Genomic DNA, 12,003 nt, shown 5'->3' with positions numbered 1-12,003 from the left:
CTTTCCCAACCCACAGTCCAACAGGAGGGTACCTAAAGTTCCAAAGTCCAGTGTCCTGTCTCCAGTTGCTGTGCCTTTTCATGTGTTGACAGACACCACTGCCGTCACATAGTACTTAACTGACAGAGCCTTGCACAGCGCCTGGGCTGAGGGTGTGCTTAATAAGATTGCCGATGGACTGAACGAACGAAAGAGCGAAGAATCTACTTCATTTGTTCTCCTAGCCCAGGGATGACAGTATATATCTGTCACTTGTTTTAGAGTCAGGGTATTGAAGTGAAATGGCTTCTCACATAGCTCAGTGGTAAAGAATTTGCCTGCAATGCAAATTGTGAGATCAAATGTGAGTTTGATCCCGAGGTCGGGAAGATACCCTGGAGGAGAAAATGGCAGCCTGCTACAATATTCTTGCCTGGGAAATTCCATGGACAGAGAAGCTTGGCAGTCTACAGTCTAGGGGGTTGCAAAGAGTTGGACAGGACTTAGCGACTAAACAACAGCAACAACCGCAGTGAAACCCTACTCTCTAGGGTTTGGGAGATGTCAGCTTTCACCTTAGTTCATCGGCTACCCTTAGACTAATGGTTTACCCTGTCTAGATTCCTGACTGCATAATGAGGAACTTGGCTGAACCATCCCAGGCTCTTCTCGCTCTGACTTCATGGTCTTTATCTTCCCCATTCATTTTCTTGATGGAATGTAGTCCCCTCCCCAGTCCTTGCAGCAAACCTTTCTTTATATTTCTTCCGTAAGAATTTACAGGGCCTTCCCTGGTGGTCCAGTGGTTAAGAATTCACTTTCCAATGCAGGGGCTGCCGGTTTGATCCCCAGTCAGGAAACTAAGATGCCACATGCTGAGGGGCAGCTAAACCCCCTTGCTGCAACCACTGAGCCTGCATGCCCTGGGCCCCCCGCGCTACAACCAGAAAAGCCCGTGTACTGCAATGAAGACCCAGCGCAGCCAAAATAAAAATAATAATAATAAAAAAAATTGCACACATGCTAATATCCAGTAACCTGTGTAATCTCCATGGGAATGCAGTTCAAAACACAGCCGCCGTTTTAGCCAAGGCTAAAAGGTAAACACAGATGGGCAATGGAGCAGCTTGAAAAATCAACCACTTTATTCATTAGGCCATCTGGTCATCCTTTACAGTGCCTTTCTGTACAGTCATTAGGAAAAGACACATTAGAAGCTGTTAATTCATACCCGAATTTGCTGGCCCAAGGTCCCCTTCACAGAAGACCGGAAACTGCTAAGTTACTAAGTATTTTTGAGGGGCAGCACTGTTGATACTGCAAAAAGCGTTTGGTACCCTCATAATTTAAAACTGTCACACGGATATTTGGGGGGTAACTTGAAATGACTGCAGTTCTTTCAACAGCATTCTTGTTTTCTTCTTGCTAATCTCTCTCTAGGGTGGCTAATAATACCATTACCAATAGAAGCTAAAAATGCAACTCAGCAGTGTAAGAAATTATACCCAATGAGCACTTCACTTGCACCCCTGCCTCCTGCAGCTTGGTCTGAACTTAATATCCATGAATCTTCTTGTTCTCTTTTCATCACAGCTGTTTCATATGCTCAAAAATGCCCAAGAAGGCCCCAGAACAGACCCCTTCTTTTAGCTCTTCCACCTGCCTGTTGATCCCCAAAGATTCCTTGAATCCAGTTTACCAGCTGCTTTGCTCACCTGCATCCCTGCTGAGGAGGCTTTGGGTGGACTCCTCTCCTGGTGTCTGCCCTGCCTGCCAACTCCCAGCCAGTTCTCCAGCCCAACTTCTCCACCCTATGACAACTCAGGCCAAGCTCATTTCTGGGCTGAATCAAGAAAGTCAGAAACTCCATACCAAGGGGCAGTAGCCTTGGGCAGCAGAGCAGAGGAGAACAGAGCCATCTCTCAGCAGGAGATTCCAATGGGTCTTTCTAAGGCACCAGACTTATGAGAATGCTTTCCTCATTGTCTGTTATTTTCTTTTTCCCTTACCCTTCGAATCAGACTTTGATATTTTCTTTTTCTCCCAGGGTGAAAAAAATTACAGTTGAATGTTCACTTCCTGTTTAACTTGTAATGGAAAAAAACCCCAGTAAGCTGTGCAAATTTAACTATGGATAAAAATAGCTCCGCTACCTTAAAGTCATTAAGAGAACATAAAAAGCTCTTTGTGATCTCAAGATATCCGTAACCTGGCATCTGTCACCATCCCTCTGTCCTCATCCAGAGGGGAGGCATGCAGAACAAGGATTCCACGCTTAATGGCACCTTGAGAGTAAGCGCTCCCAGGTGCCCATCAAACCTGTCACTCTGAACAGCTGTCGCTAAGTGACGACTTGTCGCTCCACCCTCCGCTGGTTTTTGCATAAACAGGTCTGCAGCATTGTGCCAGGAGAGCCTTCCAGGACTGGATGTGCAGTATCCCTTCCGCAAGAACAGCAAGCCACCCTCACCTGGCTTTGCTGTGTCCATTCCAACATTCCTCTTCATTGGACGTGCCAGCTGTCACGCTCTCGTCCTTGCAGATGGTGTAGGGCAATGTTGACCAGACCTTTTTAGAGAGCTTCAGTTTCTCTTTTATGTCTGTGACCTGATCAAGAAAGCAAGGAAAGAGAGTGAACATTCTCGCTGGGCGTCATCCGTTTCTACACCAGGACACAGCGCAGGGGAAGGTTAGAGTCCATGATGGGACGAGCACAGATTCCTCATCAGCTTTAAGAGAGAACCCATCCTGTAGGACTTGTTGCCCAGGAAAGCCTCACTTCCTCCTTCCTCCACTTTCCTCTAGCTTCTGGCAGAGGGTTCTCAGATAATTGACTCTTGGTTTTCCATTTTTTTCTGCCCTCCCATCCTTTGAAGTAAAAACTTATGAGGCATCTCAACTGGCTTTGGGTCCCCCTCCAGCTGGGAGAAATAGGGGTTCCCTATTGCAAACACCCTCAATCTGATCTTCAGGATTCATTTGCCTGGATGTCAGATAAACACACCTAAGGGATGAAAAAAGAGATACAAGATGTTCCCCAAAGGTCTACTCGTTACTGCAAGAAATGAGTACAGTCACTAATTCAGCCGCTGGTGACCCTTGCTCTTGACCAGCGGACAGGCCCATAGAGTACACTCTTGGACGATGAGGAGCACCCTAAACCCACTTTAAAATCTCTAGCAGCAGAGACAAGAGTCATTCTGAATACGAGTAAACGTAAAATCCACAGTCCTGTGGATGGATGGCTGGGAGGAGCTTGGTACCAGCAACTTTAGGGCTTTCAGGCTCAGCTGTGACTTTTTGTCTGTCGAAAGTGTAGGACAGGGATTCAGTGCCATTTTGGCTCCACAATAAGAATTGAGGTTCATGCAGTCACACCATGATGTTCTACTCTGTCTATAAGAACATGGGGAAAATCTATGGATGGTGGAAATGCCACTGTTATAGGTCGAATTATGTCCTGTAATATTCAAATGCTCAAGTCCTAACCCTCAGAACCTCAAGCATATGACCTTATTTGGATCTGGAATCTTTACAGAGGTAAGGAAAGGTAAAATGAGGTCATTAGTTGGCACTAATACAATAGCACCGGTGTCCTTATACAAAGGCGGGCTTTGACCACAGGGGTGTGCACGGAAGCAAGACAATGTGAAGAGACACAGGAAGAAAACATTCATCTACAGGCTTAGGAGAGAAACCTGGACAAAATCCTATCCTCACAGCCCTCAGAAGCAGCCAGCCCTGTTGACACTTTGATTTTCGACTTTTGGCCTCCAGAACTATGAGACCACACATTTCTGTGGTTTAAGCCACCCACACCTCATTGTGACAGCCTGGCAGACCTATACAGCATCCTAGAAGGGAGGACCACTCACACTTGCGATCAGTGGCCTTCGGAAACAAAGTATTCTGTGTTTACTGTGGATGCAGTACAGATCTGAGAAAACACTTCAATGATCTGTTGTCAGGTTTAAGAGGAAACACAAAAAAATAAAAGAGCATTTCATGTTGTCCCGAGTTATATTTCTCAGTAGTTCCAGAACTGTACAGTTTTTGGTCCTTGCTTATTTGTGATTCTGATGATGACAGAGATTTCAGCCCTGGGAAATGTCTGTTCACCAGTCAGGTATGGAAGATGACTGGAATGTTGAACCTAAGACCTTGATACATATCCTTGAATGATGTGATGTTATTTTTGTTTCAGAGCATAAAAAAAAAATCTGCAAGTGATGAAATTCCGAAGAGTAGCTTATACTCAGTAAATCTTAGGGTAGCTTAAAAACTACACTCTCTGATTTCCTCCACTGGTACTGACTTTGATCCATAGACTGCCCCCTTGGCCCTCCTTCCAGCCAATCTAACTGCCTAAAAAGTGTTAGACACTTAGTTGTGTCTGACTCTTTGCTATAGACCCCAGGCAGACTATACCCTGCCAGGTTCCTCTGTCCATGGAATTCTCCAGGCAAGAATATTGGAGTGGGTAGCCATGCCCTCCTCCAGAAGATCTTCGAAACCCAGGGATGAAACCTGGGTCTTCTAATTGCAGACAGATTTTTTTACTGTCTGAACCACCAGGGAAGCCCCTCTGACTGGCTAAACGGACTGCAGTGATGCTAGTCCTTTTCTGCTCACCATTTTAGCACAAATGTATATGCATATTGCCATTGGTTTTTAAATTTTTTTTGTTTTAAATATGTGTAGTCATTTCTGTCCAGCCATAGGTAGATGGACACTCTCTGTTTAACAACTATTCAAAAAACTTCAAATCCCTGAAACCTCAACTAGGAAATGTTGAAAGTATGACAGAAAAATCACCATTCTGCAGCCATCTCATAGTAATAACTGATCTTAGTGAGTATCATCAATAGATTCTGTTGTGAGTTGAATTGTGTCCACCCCAAAAGATGGATTCTGCTCACCAGTACTTGTGAATGTGAACTTGACCTTATTTGGAAATAAAATCTTTGTAGATGATCAAGTTAAAATGGGGTCATTAGGGTGGGCCCTAATCCAAAATGACTTCGTTCTTATCAAAAAGGGAGATTTAGATACAGAGATACCCACAGGGAGGAAGCCCTGTGGAGAGGAAGGCAGAGATTGGGATAATGCTTCTATAAGCCAAGAAACACCAGCGACTGCCAGTGAGCCACCTGAAGACAGGGCACAGGGCTGGGACAGACTCTCCCTCTTGCAAAGGAACAGCCCTGCTGACACTGGGGTCTCAGACCTCCAGCCTCCAGCCTGTGAAAAAATCAGTTTCTTTTATTGTAAGCCACCCAGTTGGTGATTATGCAGTCCTCGCCAACTAGCACAAGTGCAAAGAATACTGGGTAAAAGTTTGATGGGGAACAGGATATTTACACAATCTCAGAGCATCCCCTGCTGCTGCTGCTGCTGCTGCTGCTAAGTCGCTTCAGTCACGTCCGACTCTGTGCGACCCCATAGACGGCAGCCCACCAGGCTCCCCCATCCCTGGGATTCTCCAGGCAAGGACAATGGAGTTGGTTGCCATTTCTTTCGCCAATGAATGAAAGTGAAAAGTGAAAGTGAAGTCGCTCAGTCGTGTCCGACTCCTAGCGACCCCATGGACTGCAGCCTACCAGGCTCCTCTGTCCAAGGGATTTGCCAGGCAAGAGTACTGCAGTGGGTTGCCATTGCCTTCTCTGCAGAGCATCCCCTGGACCTTCCCAAATGGCTCAGTGGTAAAGAATCTGCCTGCCAATGCAGGAGACATGGGTTCAATCCCTGGGTCGGGAAGATCCCCTGAAGAAGGAAATGGCAACCCACTCCAGTATTCTTGCCTGGAAAAACTCACGGACAGAGGAGCCTGACAGGCTACAGTTCATGGCAGTGTCACAAAAGAGTCAGACACAACTGAGTAATTAAACAACAACAAAGCATCTCCTACAGATTGCTTATTATTACAAGAGGACTACTGGTCACCACTCTACAGGGCAGAAACCTGGCAGCCCCCAACTTGACCAAGTGATCAGTCATGGCACAGCTTGGTGCTGGGTACCTCCAGGTGTGATGGGGCAGTATCAAAACATCACTTATGCAACAAAAATTCATAACCTCAATCCAATCATGAGGACACACTAGACAAACCCCAACTAAAGGATGTTTTACAAAACAGCTGGTCTGTATTCTTTAAAAATGTCAGTCATAAAAGATAGAAAAGCTGAAAGAGTTCGTCTAGGTTAAGGAGACTAAGAGACATGGTGTCCAAATATAGTGGATGGCTCTGGATTGGATGATAGGTTGGTAAAATAATTGCCCAAAAGGATGTTTAGTTGGAAAAATTTGCACACTGACTCTATATTAGATAATAATATTGTATCAACGTTAAATTTCCTGAGTATGGACTCCTATTGTGATAACACAGGAGAATGTCAAGTTCTTAGGAGATACGCATTGGAATATATAGAACTAAAGAGATATGATTTCCACAACTTACCCTAGAATGGTTCAGGAATGATAAATATAACATATAGATGTATAGAGCAAGAGAGAGTGAGAAAGCAAATGTAAGAAATTTTTAATAACTGGTGAATCTAGAAGGAAATATACTTTCTTTTTCAAAAACTGCAATTTTTCAGTAAGTTTGAATTAAAAAAAAATAAAACATGTCAAAAATAAAATCCTTCACATGTGATTTGTTCAGCAGAGTGCCATTCTGATGTCCCTAACCTCTAACCCGGATTATTCCCTTAGGCCACTTATCCTCACTGTTCTCAGATGCAAACCCCAGAGGGAGAAACATGTATTACATATTCATCGCTAGTTCAGAAAACGGCCACCAGCTTCAGGATGGATAGTGTAGACTCTATTCCATCCCACAATAGATACACCAAGAATGAGCCTTCTATTTTCTGCTTATTTCATACAGAAACCCCACCTTTAAGCTGTGGGAGTCTGAACCAGTTATATACATTTTTCGACACAGAGAAAGAAGAAAATTGCATGACATCCCACAGGTATCTCCTTTTTCGGTATTTGCCAAGTGTATATTATGCTGCTTTTTCTTTTAATTAAACTCAAGCATTGTATCTTTCATGGTCTATTTTCAACACCATCCCCTCCCCTGACACCCATGAGACTTGGATGGAACTTTCTGTGTTCCAAGATGGCCCCCATTCATGATTCTGAGTACTGATCGCTCCAATCCTTTATAATTGGCTTATTTTTCTGATTCTAAGACCACATGCTTCTTGAAGGTAGGGACAGGGTTCTAATTTGTCTTTATTCTCAGTGCTTAGAAAGGGTCGGGTGACCAACCATCCCATTTTGCCCAGGACTTAGGGGGATCACTGATTTTTATTGCAAAAACTGAAAATTCCTGGGCAAACTGAGATGAGTTAGACACACAGGTTTCAGCATACAGTATGTGTTCAATAAATGCTGGTTGAGAAAATCACTTATGCAGCAAAAATTCAGATTTCCAGCCTCCAGCCTCCTATGAAAAATTAAGTTTCTATTATTGTAAGCCACCCAGTTGGTGATTATGCAGTCCTAGCAAACTAGCACAAGTGCAAAGACGTTACAGGGTCACAGACCTTATAGTTAACAGAAAATAGTTGAGGGTCACACCATGTGGGCTCTTATCTCAAAAGGGCCAGGAGGCCCTGATGGTCCCCCCAGGACTTATACTAATATCTGTCTTAGTGAGGAGTGTGGATCTCTTCTGGCCATTCACACAGCATATTTTCTAATCAGGTCGTGTTCACTCTGGCATTTCAGAAGCCAGGCATTTTCATTGTGCAATCGAAGGTGATAACAGCAAAGAAGCAGAAAGAGATGCAAAAGCTGTTTTAACATTCTGCACGAAAACACCATCCAATTCACTTCCAGACTGCAGTGGTGAGGCAGACAGCTGAAAAAAATGGACACTATTAGCCACCGGAGAGGAATATGCCTTTGATTCTAAAGAATAGCTGGATGATTGCCCTCAGTTTTTTAGTATTAAGAAAATCTTTCAGTTCTCACAGTGTTTAGAAATATTTTTTCATTTTCCTGGTGGCTCAGATAGTAGAGAATCTGCCTGCAGTGGGGGAAACCTGGGTTTGATCCCTGGGTCGGGAAGATCTGCTGGAAAAGGAAATGGTAACCCGTTCCAATATTCTTGCCTGGAGAATTCAATGGACAGAGGAACCTGGCAGACTACAGCTCACAGGGTAGCAAAGTGTCATACACGACTGAATGACTAACACTTTCAACACTTTTCTTTTTGAATGATCATGTAACTTTTCTGTAGCTCTAGATCTGAGTTTTTGTTGTGTGCTAAGCTTCATGTTAGCAAGTACTCTTGGTGGAAATATATCACTAACAATAAGTGTGAGGTCTAATTCATTAATAGGCTTCCCTGGTGGCTCAGACGGTAAAGCATCTGCCTACAATGTGGGAGATCCGGGTTCGACCCCTGGGTTGGGAAGATCCTCTGGAGAAGGAAATGGCAACCCACTCCAGTATTCTTGCCTGGAAAATCCCATGGACAGAGGACCCTGGTAGGCTACAATCTATGGGGTCGCAAAGAGTCGGACACGACTGAGCGACTTCACCTCACCTCAATTCATTAATAACACAAATTTGATAGAAACAAAGACTGGGGATCAAATGAGACTTTCTAATTTCTTTTCCCTGCTTCCCAAATGAACTGTCTCTAACAGTTGCAAATTATATTTACCACTTATCCAGTGTTACATTAGGAATACTATACTAAATATTAGAAATATTTGCATACTAAATATTTTTCATCTATGCTATTGATAGAATGTGAAAGTTAAACAACAATTTCTGTTATGCCATAGGAATCTGATCCAAACAGACACTATTGGAATCCACTGGGAGAATGCGAGCCTTCTGATAGAACTTATCTGGACTTGATTCTGATTTCTGACTCAGTTTCAATGACTGGCTGCAGTAAAGACAGACACTCAGTTTAAAGCCTGTGAAGGGTCCTGAATACTTAGCTATAGAAACACAGTGGTACCATTTTCATACCCACCCTACAGAACTGTACAATTACCCAAAAGAGAGAGGCAGGCAACAGAGTGGGCTGCTGAAATCAAAGGGATCAGCAAAAACAAAGAGCAGAAAGGACTGTCCAAGCACTGTTGTCTGATTTCTTCATTTAAGAGGTAATCTTGCCCCAGATATTTAACTTGAATCTTATTGGGCTTCTGACTTAACAGCTTCCAGTTTATAGGAAATATTAGGGACAGAAGTATAAATTAAGTAACACCATAAATAAATGATCAGACACATCCAGTGTGTGGGATATTATATAAGACAGCTGGCTTTGAGTTTTCAAAAGAAGAGGGAAAACAATAAAGGGAAATTTTTGTAAATGAAAAAAAAAAAAACCCTAAAAGCATAACAATCAAATGCTGGTGAAGACATTAACAGAATCTTGGATCGGAGATGGGTACCAAGGGATAAGAGGGCTTTGAGATAACTGAGGAATTTTGAATATGGAATAGATAGTGGATGATATTACTGAATTCTGTTTCTATTCTTAAGTGTAATTCTGACATTGTGGTTGTATAGGAGACTGTCCTTGCTTTTAGAAGATTCTCAAGGAGGTATTCAGAGATAGGTGTTATTTTGTCATAGACTTGAAAATAGCAAAAAAGTCAACCATGATTGATCTACACAAAGAACACATGGATGTAAACTTTATTATTTTTCCAACCATTTTAGTGTCATTCAAATAAGTTAACAATAGCAGAAAGTTTGGAAAAGAAATAAGACTTTACTGTCAGGACACAGGATGTTTAAGGGTCTTGCTACATTCAGCCTAGGGCAGTAATTGACTCAAAACAATTGGAGGCTAACTGGGAGCTTTCTTAGAGCTAAAGCATTTACATTCACTCTTCACAACTCTGTGCTGAAATATTACTCCCTGCTTGCAACTGGGAAAAGGGGGTTTAGAGAGGTGAAAAAATTGGCCTCACATCTAGTCAGTGAAAGTGAAAGTGAAGTTCGCTCTGACATGTCTGACTCTTTGCGACCCCATGGACTATACAGTCTGTGGAATTCTCCAGGCTAGAGAATTCTTCTTCCCAACCCAGGGATCAAACCCAGGTCTCCCGAATTACGTGCAGATTCTTTACCAGCTGAGCCCCAAGGGAAGCCCATCTAGTCAATGGTGGAGAGGAAATTCAAATTCAAACATAGACTTTAGAATTGTTACTTTTAACGACTCAGCTTGATAAGGGTGTTGCCTACAGCCATGGTCTCTAGCTTGTGTTTGTTGGGGGTTGGTGATGGGGTGTTGTCTACATCCTTAGGGGTGGGCAAGACGATTCAGTGTGATTCAAGACAAAGACATTAGAACTTCTATTTCTATTTTTAAATATAAAAATATAAGGGGAGTTAAGCCTTTCTAGTATTTCATCTATCTAGAGATTGACATGCCTTCAATGAGTTCATATAGCAGTGGCAGTTTCTTAATTATCCTGTAGAAAGAGTGAGATTTCTACATTGGGAAAAGGCTTGGAATGGATCTTCCTTTCCCCTCATTAGCTTGCTCCTAGGGTATTGAAATCTACCACAGTTCATATGTGCTGGTTAAATGCATCTATAGATTAGATGATGCAGTTTTAACTAACTCATTAAACGGACCAGTGACTTAAAATGACTTTTGCAAAGAAACTTTGGATTTCTTTCTTCTCAAACAGGGGAAGCACAAGGAAACAATAATAAAATGGCAGGCATGACATAGCCCTCACATCAGCAACTTTACAAAGTACAAATAATAAAGCTTCTGCATTTTCTCTCACTTTTCAAAAGTTTCTATTTTTTTGCATAAGTTTCACAAGGTACAGAATATACTAGTGTAGCAGTGTTATATATAATTTATGCATAAGTAGTTATAAATATCCTGGGTATCTATGATTCTGAATTTTTGCTGATAGAGATGTGAGAGTCAAAAAAAAAAAAAGTTGGAGCTTGCTAGTCTGTAGCCCAGGGACTGACACAATATACTTTGAATCCCTGACTTAGCAAGCAAAAACATTCAGTGAAATCTGTTTAATGAGACAGGGAGAGAGATCCTGCATAAGTCATCAGCGTGTCTGTGCTCAGTTGTATCAGAATCTTTGTGACCCCATGGACTGTAGCCCGCCAGGCTCCTCTCTCCATGGGATTTCCCAGGCAAGAATACTGGAGTGGGTTGCCACTTCCTACTCCAGGGGATCTTCCTAACCCACGGATCGAACCTGCGTCTCTTGTGTCTTCTGCATCAGCAGGCGAATTCTTTACCCCTAGTGCAACCGGGAAGCCCCCTCCACCAGCCTTCATGAGATAGGGAAATGTATTTATTATAATTTAGAAAAAGTTCCAATACATTGGTTAAACAAGAAAAATGGCTTTTGTTGCTAGCATTCATCCATTAAACACTTCATATATGCTTTCTGTTAAGTTAGGATTTCTGCTACCCACTGGGGATACAAATATAGCTGGTACAGAGTCACTATTCTTGAAGGGTACTAGCTTCCCTGGCTAGAGGCAGGTGAACAGACACAGAACAAGTAGGACAGTCACAGATAAGCAAAGGGCTCTGGGGGCACTGACATCAATTTGTCTGGAAGTTTCCTTCGCAACCAAATACAACTTTGCTGACATTTGCTTTCGGGTGGCTGCTGAACTCGGCCATAGGGACGATTAGGAAGCTGGATAATTAGTCATTTCTATCCGGAGGGAAAAAAAGCACAAAATGCACTATGTCCTCCTACATCTTTGCTCTAGTGATGGGCTGGTTGATCCACGCACAAGTTATCGCTTTTCACGACCATTCTGGTCTTTAGCTCCTCATTTTGCTGAGGAGCATCTGTGCTTTCCTAACTCCAGGAGACTTGGTAAACAGCACTGTGCATGTTCTGAGTGCTCAAGAAATTTCTGTTGAGTGAATAAATATATAGCAGCATTGCCAGTTATCTGCCAAGGGAAGTAAGATTTCAAAAATGGTCCATTATCTGCCCTGGTGGCTCACTGGTAAAGAATCTGCCTACTGATGCAGGAGAT

The 12,003-nt window shown here is 42.9% G+C and overlaps 1 protein-coding gene across 1 annotated transcript in view; it reads right to left on the bottom strand.

The window, feature by feature from the left end:
- The window catches only part of GPC6 (glypican 6), a 1,214,516-nt gene that overhangs the window by 17,947 nt on the left and 1,184,566 nt on the right, over nucleotides 1-12,003 (bottom strand). Inside the window, exon 8 of the mRNA XM_052650253.1 lies at nucleotides 2,450-2,586. Coding sequence (XP_052506213.1) covers nucleotides 2,450-2,586 — 137 coding nt within the window. The remainder of the gene's footprint in view (nucleotides 1-2,449; nucleotides 2,587-12,003) is intronic.

The sequence above is a fragment of the Budorcas taxicolor genome, chromosome 12 (assembly GCF_023091745.1).
Source record: "Budorcas taxicolor isolate Tak-1 chromosome 12, Takin1.1, whole genome shotgun sequence".
Classification (NCBI taxonomy): Eukaryota; Metazoa; Chordata; class Mammalia; order Artiodactyla; family Bovidae; genus Budorcas; species Budorcas taxicolor.
The sequence above is the reverse complement of the archived record's forward strand: the minus strand, read 5'-3'. Positions and strand labels throughout refer to the sequence as shown.